General features: G+C 42.3%; 1 protein-coding gene across 4 annotated transcripts in view; it reads right to left on the reverse strand.

Moving 5' to 3' along the window:
* csmd3a (CUB and Sushi multiple domains 3a) overlaps positions 1-16,359 on the reverse strand; it is a 141,583-nt gene that overhangs the window by 106,313 nt on the left and 18,911 nt on the right. For all 4 annotated transcript variants that reach the window (XM_077012340.1, XM_077012342.1, XM_077012341.1 and 1 more), the window contains exons 3-4: positions 14,121-14,233; positions 6,027-6,221 (exon numbers count right to left, since the gene is read on the reverse strand). In XM_077012340.1, the coding sequence (XP_076868455.1) occupies positions 6,027-6,221; positions 14,121-14,233 (308 nt within the window). The remainder of the gene's footprint in view (positions 1-6,026; positions 6,222-14,120; positions 14,234-16,359) is intronic.

Consider the following 16,359-nt stretch of genomic DNA (forward strand, 5'->3'; position numbering starts at 1 on the left):
ACGTGTTCTGCACCTAATTGTTGGCTACGTTTCTCTTGCTCTGTTCTTTCCTGTGTATTGCATGATTTTCATGAAACCTTTATTTGGTTTCAAAAAAGAAAATCAATTGGTTAATGATGCAATTACTGTGTAGCCTGAAAACAGACACAACAGCAGTTAATTAGTGTTATTAGCTACACATCTAAATAGGAGACGGTTACAATGTTTGTATGATATTGGTGAATAATTAGCTTCAGAGTGTCCAAATATTGCTGCACTGCTGAATGGTTTTAATAGTCTCGTTTAATTGAAAAAAATATTTTTTACATTTGTAACTATGCCTTTATTTTATTTTTATAAAAAACTAAGGATTCATTTAAATGTATGAATTTCCAGTACTTAGATTTACACTTTGCTTTACTTTGTTTTGCATGATAGATTAATCCCTGAATCCGAATCTGCCTGATATCTTTATGTAAAAGTCAAATCCCCAGTATATCTGAGGTGCTACCAGTTGTGAAGCTTTTGTGCACACTGGCTATCCAGTTTGTGTTTGTTCAGTTGTTAATTGCCCCATGCATTAGCTTTTCTGCCCTTAAAGGCCTATTTTAAGCAAATCCGTCCTTGCGCGCACCATTCTCCAGACGGATCATTGTAACAGGAAATAATGAATAAACAGCTGACACGCTGAGGGACCAGACCTCCCTTGCACGCTGGCTTGTAATACTTGCCTAATGCACACATTTGTTATTCGGAAAGCTATATGATATTGATGTATTGCACACGATGGAACAGAGGAATCTTTCTCTCCTTATTCCAGGTGCTGAGCAGTCAACACTGGCTGGATATAATATAGGCTGGATATAATATAGGCTGGATATAATATATGCTGGATATAATATAGGCTGGATATATAATGTGCTTTCTCCTTCACCCCTCATACTCCTCACTTTAGCAGTGGCCAGATTATGAATATATCATGCTATCAACATTTAACGTTGCTTTTTATGATTTAATTTGGATTCTCATTATCAGATGCATGAAACGGAGAGAAGATAAACTGCTGATTCTCACCCCTTTGCCTTTATCTGATGAAGCGCATAGCTCCCATCTCTTCTGGCTCCTCAGGTACAAGACGAAACTAATCCGTCTGTCTTAGCAGATTCTTAGCAGCTGTAAATCCTGGTCTATAAACCACCCTTACCACTGGAGTTTTGTGGATTACCATTCAAAGTAGCTCTTGGAACGAGGCCCGTGTAGACGCAGCCAGTACCTCAGACAACAGGCTAACTGCACACATCCACACTTCACTCAAGGTGGCTCACAAACCCAAATCATACTAATACAAACAGCCAATCAACATGCTTTAGTGAAGTAAAGGATGGATGTAAATTCTCCAAACTTCTTTTCAGAAACTCTACTTGTTCAATTATGTAAACACGATGCAACGTCAGCAGAGTAATGTCGTAACAGGCAAGAGTACTGAATTGAAATCCATTCACGATAGTGAAATTCTGATGCAGCTTTGATTGAGGTTATAAAATGCCTGTTTAACTCTAAAACGGTCCTAGTTTGTAATTTCACAGCTTGAGAAAAAAAGTGTTTAGAGAAATCAATGACTGTATTAAAAATATTTTCCCAAAAGGAGGGGGAAAAACCAAATGCCTTCAGAATCACATCAACCAAAAAACGCAGAAGAGATACAGATATTGACTAGGGTGTCAAAAGCTGTTTCATTTAATGCATGAAATACCAAAGGCCTGCCAAGAAAACTTTGATCGTACATTAATGGGACTGAATAGCATTTTTAGAAGAGTACATAATATTGTATAATATAGGAAAATTATATAGAAATACCATGCTTACAATAAGCAGAACTTAAACATTATTTCACATGGATGTGTAAATGTATTTGACCTGTGTTTTAGTCAGAATACAAGTTTGTATTCAAAGATGAAAAGATGTCAACACTTCACTAAAGACGACTGGAACACAAGGAGGGCAAAACAGGATGCCAGACAGAGGATGTTCTCTGGACGTGCACACACTTATTAAACACATAATGCACACATGTGAAGTTAAATAAAGGATGATGAATGATGCTCCATCCTAACAATGGCATGAAAAAAATAAAGTAAACAAATATATAAATAAGTGTCTATGAAAACCTTTGCATTCTGTATTTTATAATGTCTGAATATTTAAAAATCTGTATAACACTAAAACTGTAAAACATAAACCAAAGTTTATCATTTGGCTTAATTAGGTTAAAAGGTTAAATGAAAGATTTTTATGATTCGCTATGTAGTGTCATGAAGCTGTTATGTAATGTATGTATATTTTTTGTAGTCCTTAAGTAAAATGAGTTTCATAAGGGTGTTTAGATGTTTTTTATTATTCCTTATGCATGTCTTGACACTTTAATGATCAAATGATGTATGCTTTCTCTATCCCCTAAGTAAAGCGAGTAGACTGAACTATGCATTTTACACTGTTACAATTAAGAGTAAAATACAATAAAATTAATGACACATAGCAAAAGTGTTTGGCTAATATTCTTAAAGTGCTTTATTAACATCACAGGAATAAGAACCTCAGACTGCCAAGAGATAATGTTGATGAACAGGATGTGTTGTTGCTGTTTGGAAAATTTGCAATAAAGACACTACATGATTTTGATAATTAAAACAAAGCTAGCTCATTCGCTCAATACCGAATTATTCACAAAACACACTGCTCTGTTTTGGGGGCAATTGTTTCCATATCTTATGTTGTGCCAATATATCTTCCTTCATTCCCAGAGAATTCCTGAACATACATGGAAAACTGAAATACATTCAAATACAGATACACTAAAATATTTCTTACACACCAGTACTGCATGTCATTATTATGTATGAAACATCATTGCTATGACTATGTGGAATGCCATTGTTAGGACTATATGGAATGTCATTGTTATGACTGTATGAAACATTGTTATGACTGTATGGAATGTCATTGTTAGTACTATAAGGAATATCATTGTTATGACTGTATTAAACATTGTTATGACTGTATGGAATGTCATTGTTATGACTGTATGAAACATTGTTATGACTATGGAATGTCATTGTTATGACTGTATGAAACACTGTTATGACTGTATGGAATGTCATTGTTAGGACTTTGGAATGTCATTGTTATGACTGTATGAAACGTCATTGTTATGACAGTATAGGAACTATTACAAAACTATTACTTTTCTCAGGCATCCTCATTTAGCAATATGTGTCATCAGCATTATGTCATGCAGCAAAGTCAGTTGTCATAACATGCTATGGCATGTGTGTGTTATGACACATTGTGATGCTACCATAGATGTCATGTCAACTTGGCATTAAAGTTGACACAAGCAGGTTTTACGACATCAGACACTTTAAGAAAAAAGCTTTTATTTTAAAGCTTTTGAAGTATATGTCTGTTTACGTTGTCATGATGCATTTATGGAGGTGTCATATAGTCTTTAGTGAAGTGTAACCATCTTTTTCACGTATTAGTACAAGCTTGTGTTCTGACTAAAATAAGCAAACCCATGTAAAACACTTTTATACATCCATGTAAGAGTACATTTGAAATTATGCTTATGAGAAGCAAAAATGGCATTTCAATATTATTTTCTATTAAATACACAATGTTTTTTCCTGGTGGGCATTGTGCAAGGATTTTAGCTCAGGCACTAAAAGGGACACCTCCTATGGGTCCTAAATTTAGCAATCTTAAATTGAGCCTTTGAAATGTTAATGTCCTTTCCATTCTGCATTACATTTTCATGCCAGACTTTCAATATTCATGTTAAGCTCAACATCACCCAGAGACAAACAGGTCCTTAGCAATAATGTGTTTGAAGTATTCAGTCTTATACTGAGGTTTGAAGCAAGTGACGCTGACTTAACTTTTCCAGCAAGTGAAGTGAATCAGTCACATTGTATTGCAGTGCATCCTTGTGAGTGTTGCCACGTGTTGGAGCCCGGCTCAGATCAGGCAACGTTGTCTTAATATTTTATAGGGCTGCATTTCGAAAAACCAGACTCCTAACTCAGAATTCATGGAGTGCTACTCTTCAGAGTTTGACGGAGACAGATCACGCAGACAAGAACACGTGTCTGACAGCCAGACAAGCGACAGCGTCCATTGTGTCTGATTTGGATGAGTTTTGAGGTTTTCTGAAGAGGTTTTCCTCTGGCTTGGTTCGTTCCATCTGGCCCTTAAGATATCTTCTGCATGTATTGAATGTAACCCGGCCCTGGTTTAATTGCTGGACTGGGACAGGCCAGCAGGGGAGGGATAGCCGTGGAGATGAATGGGGAGGGGGGGGGGGGGGGGGGAGTCAAGGCTCTTGGATGTGATCTAACATCAAGAGAATGGGCAGGTTCTCGAAGGAAGCAAGATCAAAAGACCATCTGCCTGTTCTGAGGGCCCCGCTCCCTTTCCAAGGAGGCTTGAGACTGGGCTGAGAGTGAATAAACAGCAAGAGGGACTATTTTTCACAGCAGCTAGGAAAAAAAACTCTCTTACTCTCTCTCACATGCACAGACACCATTTTTAACCACGTCCAGTTAGATGTGTTATATCCATTAACAGCAGGGTGAGAAAACAGGATCGATTGTATAGCACATACATGCAGTCTGGCAGTCTCTTTGTGAACACTGTGCATCTTAAGCCCTTAAGAGGTGTGTGTGGTCACAGGTCTGGGGTGCCCAGAAATGGGCGAGCACCTGTCCATGGCCCGTCCCTCCCCTCCGGTGCCACCATCACTTCCCTCCCGAGCATTTCAGCACCGTATAGATCGCTTTGACAGCACCAAGGTCATGGTGTATGGCTGCTCTAGCCATGGCAGGCCTCCAGGCACAAAAAATCGTCACCAAAAGGGAATCAGCTTGCCTTGGGCACATGGGTTTTGTAATCCAGATTTATAATGTCAGCTTGCCATCCCACAAGCCTGTCATGGCTCTGTTGAAATGCATTATTCTGACCCTGATGTATGACAAACCTCTGATAGTACTGCAGATACCCACGCTGCTTTGCTTTCTCACTTGATAACCCTTATAAAAGGTCTACTACAACTACTGCAAACACTTAAATATGTTCATACATTTTTTTTCCTCTCCCATGAAGAAAGAATCTTGTTTAGACTTATTTAGGGCGTGACATTTTTAAAGAAATATTTTTAAAACTCAAGAGTCATCTGATTAACATGAGTCAGCTGTCAGTGACTCAGCCTTTCAGTGCCTGGGCTCACTCTTCTCTTGCGTGAGGTGAACGTCACACACACGCTGACGAGCCGGGGCGGGCGCTAACAGCAGGACTCCTCTCAGTACGGTTCCCTCTGTGAAAACACGCCCAACCTCTCGCCTACACACCTCCCCTTCCGTCCCGCCACCCCCAAATTGTGTTGAGCATCAACGAGCATCAACATTTGGCAAGGGAGCAAGCGGAAAGTCTTTCTTCGGGGATGAACGTCGCCGTTCTTGTGAAGGGTCACGTGCCATGCTTAAAACCCCTTTCCTTGGAAGATCTTCAAGATAAAGATTAAAGCAACGGCTGAATTATTCATAATGTCTGACACACAACGAGGTGTAACGCGCTGGGAAAATGCCACGTTTCATTACATGTGCATTCACAGTTTTCTGTGACTAAATAAAACCACGGCACAAAAAATGTGAAGTTCCACCAAATGCACAGTGCATGCTACAGTGTACTTTGGTTCACGGACAAGAAACAGTCTGAATAACTTGTAAAAATAAAAACTACCGATAACTTTTGAAAAAGTTTTGTTGTTTTAATGTGGTGGGGTCTCCCATAGCTACACTCCTGCAGAGTTTAGTTACCCAGTCTCAGGAAATCAAGCAACAGAAAATTAAATGCTAAGAAAGGAATGTTTTTTTTTGCTTCACACTTTTGAGCAAGCAAAAGTAATTAAACTTGGTATACCAAATATTTTCTAGCCTTCTTGAAATTTTGCTTAGGGGACTTTTAAATTAAAATGATGGTAAAGGAAGTCTTACCTCGGCAGATGGGAACGGGGAAGTCCCACACCGCTACACTGGACGTGCTGGTGACGCAGGTCAGCTGGGCGTGGCCATCCAGAGTATACCCAGGCACGCAGTGGTAGCGGATCCTGTCCCCTACGCTGAAACTGGTGCCATTCAGGATCCCTTTGGGCGGCACGCCTGGGTTTCCACAGGAGCTGCTCTGGAGCTCTGTGGAGAGTTGGGGGTAGGAAGGTGGAGGGGTTGGCGTTGGGGGTAGGAAGGTGGAGGGGTTGACGTTGGGGGTAGGAAGGTGGAGGGGTTGACGTTGGGGGTAGGAAGGTGGAGGGGTTGACGTTGGGGGTAGGAAGGTGGAGGGGTTGACGTTGGGGGTAGGAAGGTGGAGGGGTTGACGTTGGGGGTAGGAAGGTGGAGGGGTTGATGTTGGGGGTAGGAAGGTGGAGGGGTTGATGTTGGGGGTAGGAAGGTGGAGGGGTTGATGTTGGGGGTAGGAAGGTGGAGGGGTTGATGTTGGGGGTAGGAAGGTGGAGGGGTTGACGTTGGGGGTAGGAAGGTGGAGGGGTTGATGTTGGGGGTAGGAAGGTGGAGGGGTTGATGTTGGGGGTAGGAAGGTGGAGGGGTTGATGTTGGGGGTAGGAAGGTGGAGGGGTTGACGTTGGGGGTAGGAAGGTGGAGGGGTTGTGTTAGTGTGTGAGAGGATTCAAGGGTCAGATACACTATATTTCCAAAAGTATTCGCTCACCCATCCAAATGATTGGAATCAGGTGTTCCAATTACTTCCATGGCCACAGGTGTATAAAATAAAGTTTGGTGGAGTGGGGATTATGGGGGGGATTATGGTGTGGGGTTGTTTTTCAGGAGCTGGGCTTGGCCCCTCAGTTCCAGTGAAAAGAACACTGCATGCTTCAGCATAACAAGACATTTTGGACAATCCCATGATCCCAACTTTGTGGGAAGAGGCCCCTTCTTCTTCCAACATGACTGTGCACCAGAGCACAAAGCAAGGTCCATAAAGACATGGATGGATGGAGTCTGGTGTGGATGAACTTGACTGGACTGCACCTCAAACCGATAGAACCGATAGAACACCTTTGGGATGAATTCGAGCGGAGACTGAGAACCAGGCCTTCTCATCTAACATCTGTATGTGACTTCACAAATGCGCTTCTGAAAGAATGGTTAAAAATCCCCATAAACACACTCCTAAACCTTGTGGACAGCCTTCCCAGAAGAGTTGAAGCTCTTCTAGCTGCAAAGGGTGGACCAATGTCATATTGAACCCTATGGATTAGGAATAGGATGTCACTTAAGCTCATATGTGAGTCAAGAAAGGTGAGCGAATACTTTTGGCAATATAGTTTATGTTGACTTTGCTGTTCAGCAGCTCAAATGGAATTTTTTTTCTCAGCTGTCCTTTTATTAAAGTGATGGATTACTATTCTTGTGACAACTGCTGGATATATTTACACTTTCACATCATTTTGGGCAGTTCTGGCTAGTTTGGTTCAGTTTCCATTACAGCCATCATACCTCTTTGGCCTACTGCAGTGAACCAGCATGTGCTACCTTTACAATATCTACTAACCAAACTACTGCTGGTCCATCAGCTAAAGCCCATGCAGGCAGTAAGTGTGAGTAAGCATTCGGGCCAAGATAGTCAAAGAGAGTAATATTCTGTACAGACTTTTGGACATTAGTCAACTGGTGTGAAAGTACTTTACTAATTATCCATTTAGCATTTACCTCCAATCAACACATTTACTCATTAATATTAATATTTAATTGTAACATTTACTCATTAACAACTTTATATTTATTTTTTTTTCCCCTCAATGTTACCACCACAAACTCTCAACATCTCAAAAACTCCCCCAACGAATAGCAAAATAAGCCCACCAATTCCAGGAAAGGTTGACGAGCTACTCTTTTCCACGAAAGGCAGCCAACACAAGTGAAAAACAAAGTCAAATGATGGTGGAAGAAGGATATTAAAGCCCATGTTTTACACCCCAATTACACAGTAAAACAGTGTGGAAAGAACTCTTATTTTGTTAATCTGCATCCAGTTGGATTAAAAAACATACTAAGTCTGTACTTAAACATACACTGTACATGTGAAGTCTTCAGTCTTTTTTTGGCAGGACACATTTGTACTACTATTATGTCTTGTTGCAAAAGCAACATTTTAGACCTTTTTTAAAACCATATCCATCATATTTGCAAAAATTACCTGAAAATGAAAACAAACAGCAGATGATAACTAATGATGCTGAAATGATGTGATCAGGACGCTTATCTGTCCTCAGCATCCTGAACACGGATTAGCCACTAATGAACAGATCTATTTGGCAGAAAGCTTCAGCATTTAAAGAAGGGCGGGGAGAGCTGTGGGACTAATTGCCCTGGTTAAATTAGTTGTCACCTGGAATGGGTCCATAAAGGGCAAATTCCTCAATATTTTTTTTATTTTCCCACATCAGAGAAATTAACATTTCCAGGTTAATGTACATGTTGTAGGACTGTTCCAGGACCTTAACGACACTCAGCAGCAGGGGTGGAGCTGACCTCTTCACCAGGCCAAACAGTCAGACAGCTGTGTGAAAGGCAGCATATGGCCATGGTTACTGAACATTTTGGACTAATGCGTTAAGCCACTGGACTGACATGTTAACGAAATGACTACATAATGAAAAATCCTGAGAGTAATCACGATTGGAGCAAAGGTTCTCAAAAATTTCAAAACAAGCATGAATCACACCTGGAAACCTGCAACCGCCATCCAGACGGATCTTAAACCAGACAGATTTTCAACCAGACGGATCTCAAACCAGACGGATCTTCAACCAGATGAATATTTTACAAGGTCACTTTGCATTGTCCACCAATAGCAACGTGGTTTTGCTAAAAGCACCTTATACAAGGCCTATTTGCGGGAACAGCTAATGAAACGATAATGTGGGAAAGATACGGATGAGTGTTTCAGGAACAGCAGCTCAGAATGACCTCGGTGCTAAATGGAGGACTGGCACATTCCTTTGATATAGTTGCAGTAAAGAACACTGAAGCCACATCTCCCCTTCAGGGACGGGAAATGCAGCATGAAGTTGCTAATGGTGGCCTGCATTCTCTGTCAGATAACAAACAACACAAACACCTGCGCATTTAAATATTATACAATATTATCCAGCATGAATAAAATTTGTAAAGACTTTAAGTATGAGGCACGTATTTTGTATAGGAAAAAAAACCAGGAAAATAGGGGGCAAAAAAAAAGAGAAATGATTAATTTCTCGGCAGAGTAGATTTGACATATGCAGTTGAGTGTTAATTTAATTTCTGAGCCATCTGTCTTAATGCTAATTATACTCCTGACGAAGGTCACTTATTAATCATGTGACTGTACACAATATATTTTTAACGTTTGAAGTGAACTTGTCTTTCAGTCTGCAGAACATCACCTTCATCCATAGAAAGCCAATGACGCAAAGACAAAACAATCGATTCAAAGCAGAAACTACTTTAACATATCCACAAATGACACACTCAGTGTCACCATCCTGACTTGGTCTAAATGTGCCACACTGTGACTATTGTACATAAACTCTGCTGTGCTGCACATCAAAGTTCAATGATTACATTTTTTTTATGGTGCTACTGTGTTTTTTTGTGATAGGCCTGTCAAAGGAGAAATAAATAAAGCACCAGATCAAATATCTGTGATGTGTTTGATGGGGGAGGCTGTGGTGAAGCGTATGGGAGACCAGAGATTTGAGCACAGGAAATAAGCAAAGCAACATATCAAACCAGGGCTTTACGACACACTTGTGATCTGCTGGCTGCCTTTCCGTTCACTGGCACTTTTCTAATGGGGGGGACAAACAGTCACAGAGGGAACAAGGAACAGGTGTGCAGAAAACCCGCTCTTTTCCCCACCCACTCCCTGCCTCCTCCTCTCCTCCACACAGGTCACGCCCCCTTGTGTTACTATGCAAATTAACTCAGCATCAGGCACCAATTACCTGACAAATATGAGCATGCCTGCAGTGCTATTTTATATGAGCCAGTATGATGAACCATCGAATCTATTCATTCATGAATGACTTACTCCCTGGAGGTGCAGACCGGGGCCACGGAAACCCACCAGGTTGCTGAAAGCTCCATTTTCCCAATACTCTTTCTCCACATCTCCAGCCAAGTGATCACACTTAGGAGCGTTGCTTTGCTCTGCACAAACAAACGCAGAGGACTGTTTTATTCAGACCCCCCACTGCCACAATGATAGCGAGCACTAGAAAGTAATCAAATGTTGCCTCTACAGGAATGCAATAATCTCTCTCTTTATCTCTGTGTTTTCCCAATTGGACACCATTAATCCTGAACACAGAGCACCCATCTACCCCTCCCAGCCTGCATCACAGCTGCCTCTGGGTGCCTTGCTGCCCTTAACTGGGGTGTAAGGGAGGCATCTCCTGCACAGGAAGGCAGGCCTGTCAGGCCAGCACAGGACGTCAAGGCGAGCACAGGCCCGTCGGGCGAGCCCAAGCCTGAAATGAACCAGGCTCATCTCAGAAGACACAGTAAGGCAGTTCATTGCTAGCAGACACTGCTGTTCTGTATTTGAGAGGTAATTACAGGCCAAGTCTCTCAGCAAGCGATGCCAATCGCAGGAGCTCCGACAAAAGCACAGCGTGTACACATCGGTCCGCTCGGATGCAGTGACCCAGCAAGGCCGAGCGCACGGACGGAGGGCGGAGTGACACACCCCGAGCCGAAAACGGCTGCTAAGCTGAGCCAATACTCCATAATTACTACTCAGGATCTGTGGAGATATAAAAAAGATGAGCATATTTATGTCATGTATTACATCCTCTTTAAAGGCCTTAAGGGGGGAAAAATAATAGATTTGAAATTGCTGCCCTGTTTAATGACAGTGCATCTCGACAAGAAAGAACCTCAGGAAATATTCTGGACCAGACATGCTTATATGTTGCAACATCCTGCCTGATTTATCAAATGTTGGGACAGGGGACTTGGTTTTATACACCACCACTTTATCGCGACATCCTTCATCATAAAGGCAAACATAAACTAATCATAAATGTGACATGGAACCCAACATAAGCACTCCAGGTAGGTTAACCTCCCATTTGACAAATGACCCCACTCGATCAAAGCTAACTAGCAGGACATTTTCTGTCAGTTCACTGGCAGGCCAGAAAAATCCCAGTATGTATGATCAGCAATACAACTGAAATCGAGAAACCCGTTTAAACCAGCTAATGGCTTGTAAAAATGTTCCAGAAAAAATATATTTTCCCTTTAAACCATTTATTATGTGGTTAAAAGGGGCCGAGACCCTAATCTATACATAATTTTAAAAAAAGGTAAAAAGCAAATCAATAGTTAATTAACAGTTCTATTTTCTGTCAAATCAGTTTAAAATTCTGTCAGGTAATGAGTGGATAGATCGAACAATGTAATCAATTCAGTGATATATCAAACAAGACAAAGAGATTTGTTATTCCTTTGAGGCATTTCCGAGACAATTCCTAATCAATTTATATGTTATGGACAAAATGAATGCAAGCTACACCTCTGTATTCCTACAATGCCCATTTCAGCTTCTCCTTTCTGAGCTGTTGCCACCGCATGTGCACATTCCACTCCGTTCTGTGAGCCAGACACCTGAAGTGACTGGCACACGCCCCCTCCCCAGGGAGGAGCTACTTATTCAGCCGTATGTCTAATGAATCTTTGCAGCCTTTGAAGATGATGGAGGTTTGTCGGAGCTCTGTACATGTGTGCTCTCTGCCTCTCTCCCCCTGAAAGACAAGGCGGCTAAGACTCCTGCACGATCTCCCTTACACTCGAACCGTGTGTGAAAGCACTACAGAAAGACGCTTGACAGGCGCAGAATTTCCTGGGCTGAACTCACATGAAAAATCTAATGCCAGACAAATTTAGTGGGTGAACAGGTACAAAACTAGGGGGTCAACAGGGACCTTTTTCCATTTTTTCTATCAGTGAGGTGCCAGATTTTTGGAGCTGTTATAGAGCTCATGCTGTTATAGTGTGCTGATGTGTAGCATGCGGCTAATAGCGTGGGAGATCCCGCAAAGCACCCTCACACTTGTGAGGGGCAGCTCTATCAGACGTGCCCCCATACACAAAGGTTAGGCTGTTGTATCTTAGCCTTGACAAACACAGACAGGGTGCCTGATTTGTGGCGGACGGCAATAGACACATTAATCAACACAAATGCAGTGACTGTCAAACATGGTTTCGCCTGTTCAGGGTGACGAAGGACCGACAGGAGCTCAAATGAGATTTTCTTTTCCCCGGTGCTTGGCCTTCCCATCCATGCTCTCCTCACTGTCTTCCTGCCCCCCCCATCATACACACACACACACACACACACACACACACACACACACACACACACACACACACACACACACACACACACATCATGGCATCATGAACACACACCCAGAAGCCCAAGACAGAGAGAAGAAATACATAAAATGTGTAGAGAAAGAAACTTAAGAATGTATTTCAATTGTGAAAATGTTACCAGGCTGTCCCTTGAATCAACGTAATACACAGACAAATGTATAATGAACAAAGGACTAAGAGGGATCATGACCACAGAGTGCATGAAGGCTACTTAAGAGCTGTCCATGGTGCTGAATTAATCAAGCCAGACCTGTAAGCTGCAGTTATGGTAGAGCTTTTTAGATTTTAATGCGAGGGAAGAAAAGGGCAGGAAAGTTAAGCAGAGTTTGCTAGAGCACTTAAGCACAAAGTCCGAACATTAATTCATGTTGAACATGAATTAATGCCACGTAGCAGAACTCTAGCTAAGAGATGAAGCACTGTGCCACCTTTGAAGACATTTTGGATCATCATCAACTAGTGGTTGAGTAGCGGAATGACACCTGTCATTGCACCTGGTCCCCTTCAGCAAAATCCTCAAAATTCCCCCCTAAACAGGGCCCCTTAATAGGACAATCCTTCATTTACATATCCTAATCTGTGGCAATGAATGATAACGAGATTGCATCTCTTTGTGGATGTGATGGCATTCAATGCCCTCCAGTGTGGAATTAATATTCCAAAACCCATAAAATTCCAAAGAACATTAAGCTGAAAAGGTTGAGCCAAGGCCATCGCCGAGCCGGAATTATTCAGTGTGTAAATGATGGAGCAGATGGGGGAGGCGTCCTGTGGTCAGGTCAGGAGGATGGCAGGTGGAGCGAGAGAGAGAGAGAGAGAGAGAGAGAGAGAGAGAGAGTCTGTGTGTATTTGTTTGTGTGTGTTTATGTGTGTGGGGTAAGGAAGGTTGTTAAATGACTGGGAGTCAGGAACTGGGCTCCTCTTGTGCAGACGCCCCTGTAGACATAACCAATCATAACCCACAGCTGAGCTAAACTCACACAACAGCAACAGCTGTTTTGCTTCGCACGTTCACCTCTAAGCGAGGGAACTTTATTTTTGCAACAGTCTGGACAATTAGCTGCTATGCTCAAACATACCAGAAGCTGAGACCTTTGGTTTGTCAGAAAGCAGACTCACAGTGAGTGCGCTTTCTTTAGGGTATATACTGACTGCGGGTGTTTTCGAGCAAGAGTTTCCATGCCACTGTGTTGTCTAGACATGTTTGACTCTCCGGTTACGAGGAGGCTGAAGCGTGGTTTATATTCAAGTCGAGCGTTTCTTTGTGGCAAATCAAATAAACACAGATGTGTAACGAGGTGACATTTTGGCTCTCAGCTGGGGCAGTTCTCTCCGCATTTATGGTGAGGTCTGTCATTTGGAGTCATTGCATTCAATTCCACAGTGCTGTTCTTCCAGCCCTCAACATCCTTGCAGTACCCAGGACGTGAGACCAGGAAGAAGATGACATTAAAATACCGACGTTAAACTAATTGTCACGTGTTTTTTAATGTCTATGTTTTTGGTCACCACCACCTTTGACAGGGCTCGGTATCAGCGGGCAACAACACACAGCCACAAAAGTGGGAGGTCTGAGGGCTTCAAACAGGCCATCCGGACAGCTACAGCTTGAAGTCAATGGCAGAGGTTTAAGAAAAAAAGATCACCGCTCACCTTCATAATAGATTTTAAATCCATGAGCGCTCACAGCAAAATCGCTGGTAAGACGAAGCGAGAAGATGGAACCAGTGCTGGTGACTGGTGCTGGCACCTGAAAACCTGTTAACCTGTGAAGGAATGAGAGAGAGGGTAAGGGGTGAGAGAAGAAGAAAGAAAGAAAGACAGAATGAGAAACAGAGACATTCAGAGATTGGCATCCAGCGATATAAACAACATAATCCTAAATCTCATGTATTCATTTTCATCACACATTTTCATCACAGTTCCATCTCTGGAGGGCTCTTCCTTCTGTGCAAGACTCTCTGCCAATCCAGCTCACAAATTACAGAACGCTGGGGGCCATTTCTCAATTTCACATCAAAAAATCGCTCTCGTGCCGCGTCCTATTTGAACCTCTCGCGCAGGGTCTCTGAAGTTTGACTTCTGCTTAAGACGACATCAAACGACTGGTGTAATATCCGAACATCCACAGTGTTACATTAGAATATTGCTTCATGGAATTTCATCCTCAGCACTTTTAGAGATGATGAGTGCTTTGAGCTGAATTTTGGGATGTAATAACAGCAAAATTATTTGTGCATAATGCTCACAAATGCAGCTTGAAAAGGGAGCAGCAATTGCCAAGCAGCAGACGGTTCAGTCTCGAATCAAATAACTGAACTTGAAGCGTGTTTCTTTTACAGCGTAATCATTTGTTATTATGTCTCACTGACAGGGCAACACTTGTGATGGTGCTTCATAATTCTGCAAACACGGCACTCAAAACTCACAGAAGCAAGCATCACACTGTCATGCTCTTCAAACGTTGGTCAGCTCCTTGCAGACACTCCGATTGTCAGCACACGCTGCCGGGAGGATGAGCGCACGGCGTCGTGGTACATAATGTGGAAGTGACTTTCTTTGAAAAATAAAATGTTGCAAGGTCATAAGAAATCATCTGCAAGTATTGCAGGAGAGACCCCTGCCAGCAGTTAGAAATGTGACTCCCAATTCTGAAGCAGCTTTCAGAATCACGTTCTTGACTGAACCGTGTAATATACAGATTTGGTAAATTGATTTTTCCTACTGCATTTATGCATTTTGATATTAAGTTTAATTTGCTGGGTTTAGTATTTCCATTTTAAATTAAAGTACAACATGCATTTAACCCTAAAACACCTACCAGGTAAAATAATGCAGATATGTCATTCATTTGCTTAAGAAACCTCTTGCTTGGTCCTCCAAGCTATAAATAGAAGACAGCTGGTTTGTATCTGTGTCAGTGACACTTCAACCCTAGTCCTGTAGTATGTACCATGTACAACAGTCACTCAATGTATGATGTGACCTAAATTCACCCCGGTGAAAAATCTAATTCAGTCTCTTCGGACAGAAGAAAAAAAAAGATATTACTTAGCAAGGGGCTGATGGGTAATGAAGTTTTAAGGGTTGCGTGGATGTTGACATGCTGTAAGGGATTAATTACCACTGGGTAACAATAAATCTAATAGGTGGATATAGAATATCACACACACACACACACACACACACACACACACACGCACACACACACACAGACACACACACAGACACACACACACACACGACAGACAAGTGAGTGAAATTTTCGTGTCCTCACAGATGTACTGTATCCTAATGACACTGTCCTGATCCACTCTCATGCGTTAACAAAGCCTGACGATTCAGACCTGTTAATGACCTTATTTTTTTCCTTCTAGCTCAGTGAAATCTGAGAAAGTATTTCTCACAAGAGAATCTCGGGATTAGGCCACGAGGGATTTAGTCAAATTTAATTCAGCCCGTGAACTGAGGGCGCTCTACTGGACGCTGTGGAATAGAGCAGTTCGGCTACACCTGATTAGGTAAGGGAGTATTTGGATTACACTGCCAGAGCAAAGTGGTTTCTCCCCGTTCTGAAGACTCTTTCGGGGAGGCAAATTAAGCTGAGCTGTTAATGCCCCGGTGCATTCCTGCGACATTCTCCGTTAATTACTTCCCGTTGAAGAGGAGCACAACATGAAATATAGCCATTGTTATCCCAGAATGCCACAGTAAAAAACCTTGTGGGAACAAAACGTGTGGAGTGGGGGGAGGTGGGGGGGTCTGTTACCCGTGTGACCACTTCACTTATTTCAGTTCAAATGGCTTCTGCTCGGAGACGTGCTGAAGGTATGTCATTCATCAAAGTGTGATCCAGCTGGCTAGTCAGGCTGGAGATTCCCAGGCCCTGTGC

Source organism: Brachyhypopomus gauderio, chromosome 7, assembly GCF_052324685.1.
Source record: "Brachyhypopomus gauderio isolate BG-103 chromosome 7, BGAUD_0.2, whole genome shotgun sequence".
NCBI lineage: Eukaryota > Metazoa > Chordata > Actinopteri > Gymnotiformes > Hypopomidae > Brachyhypopomus > Brachyhypopomus gauderio.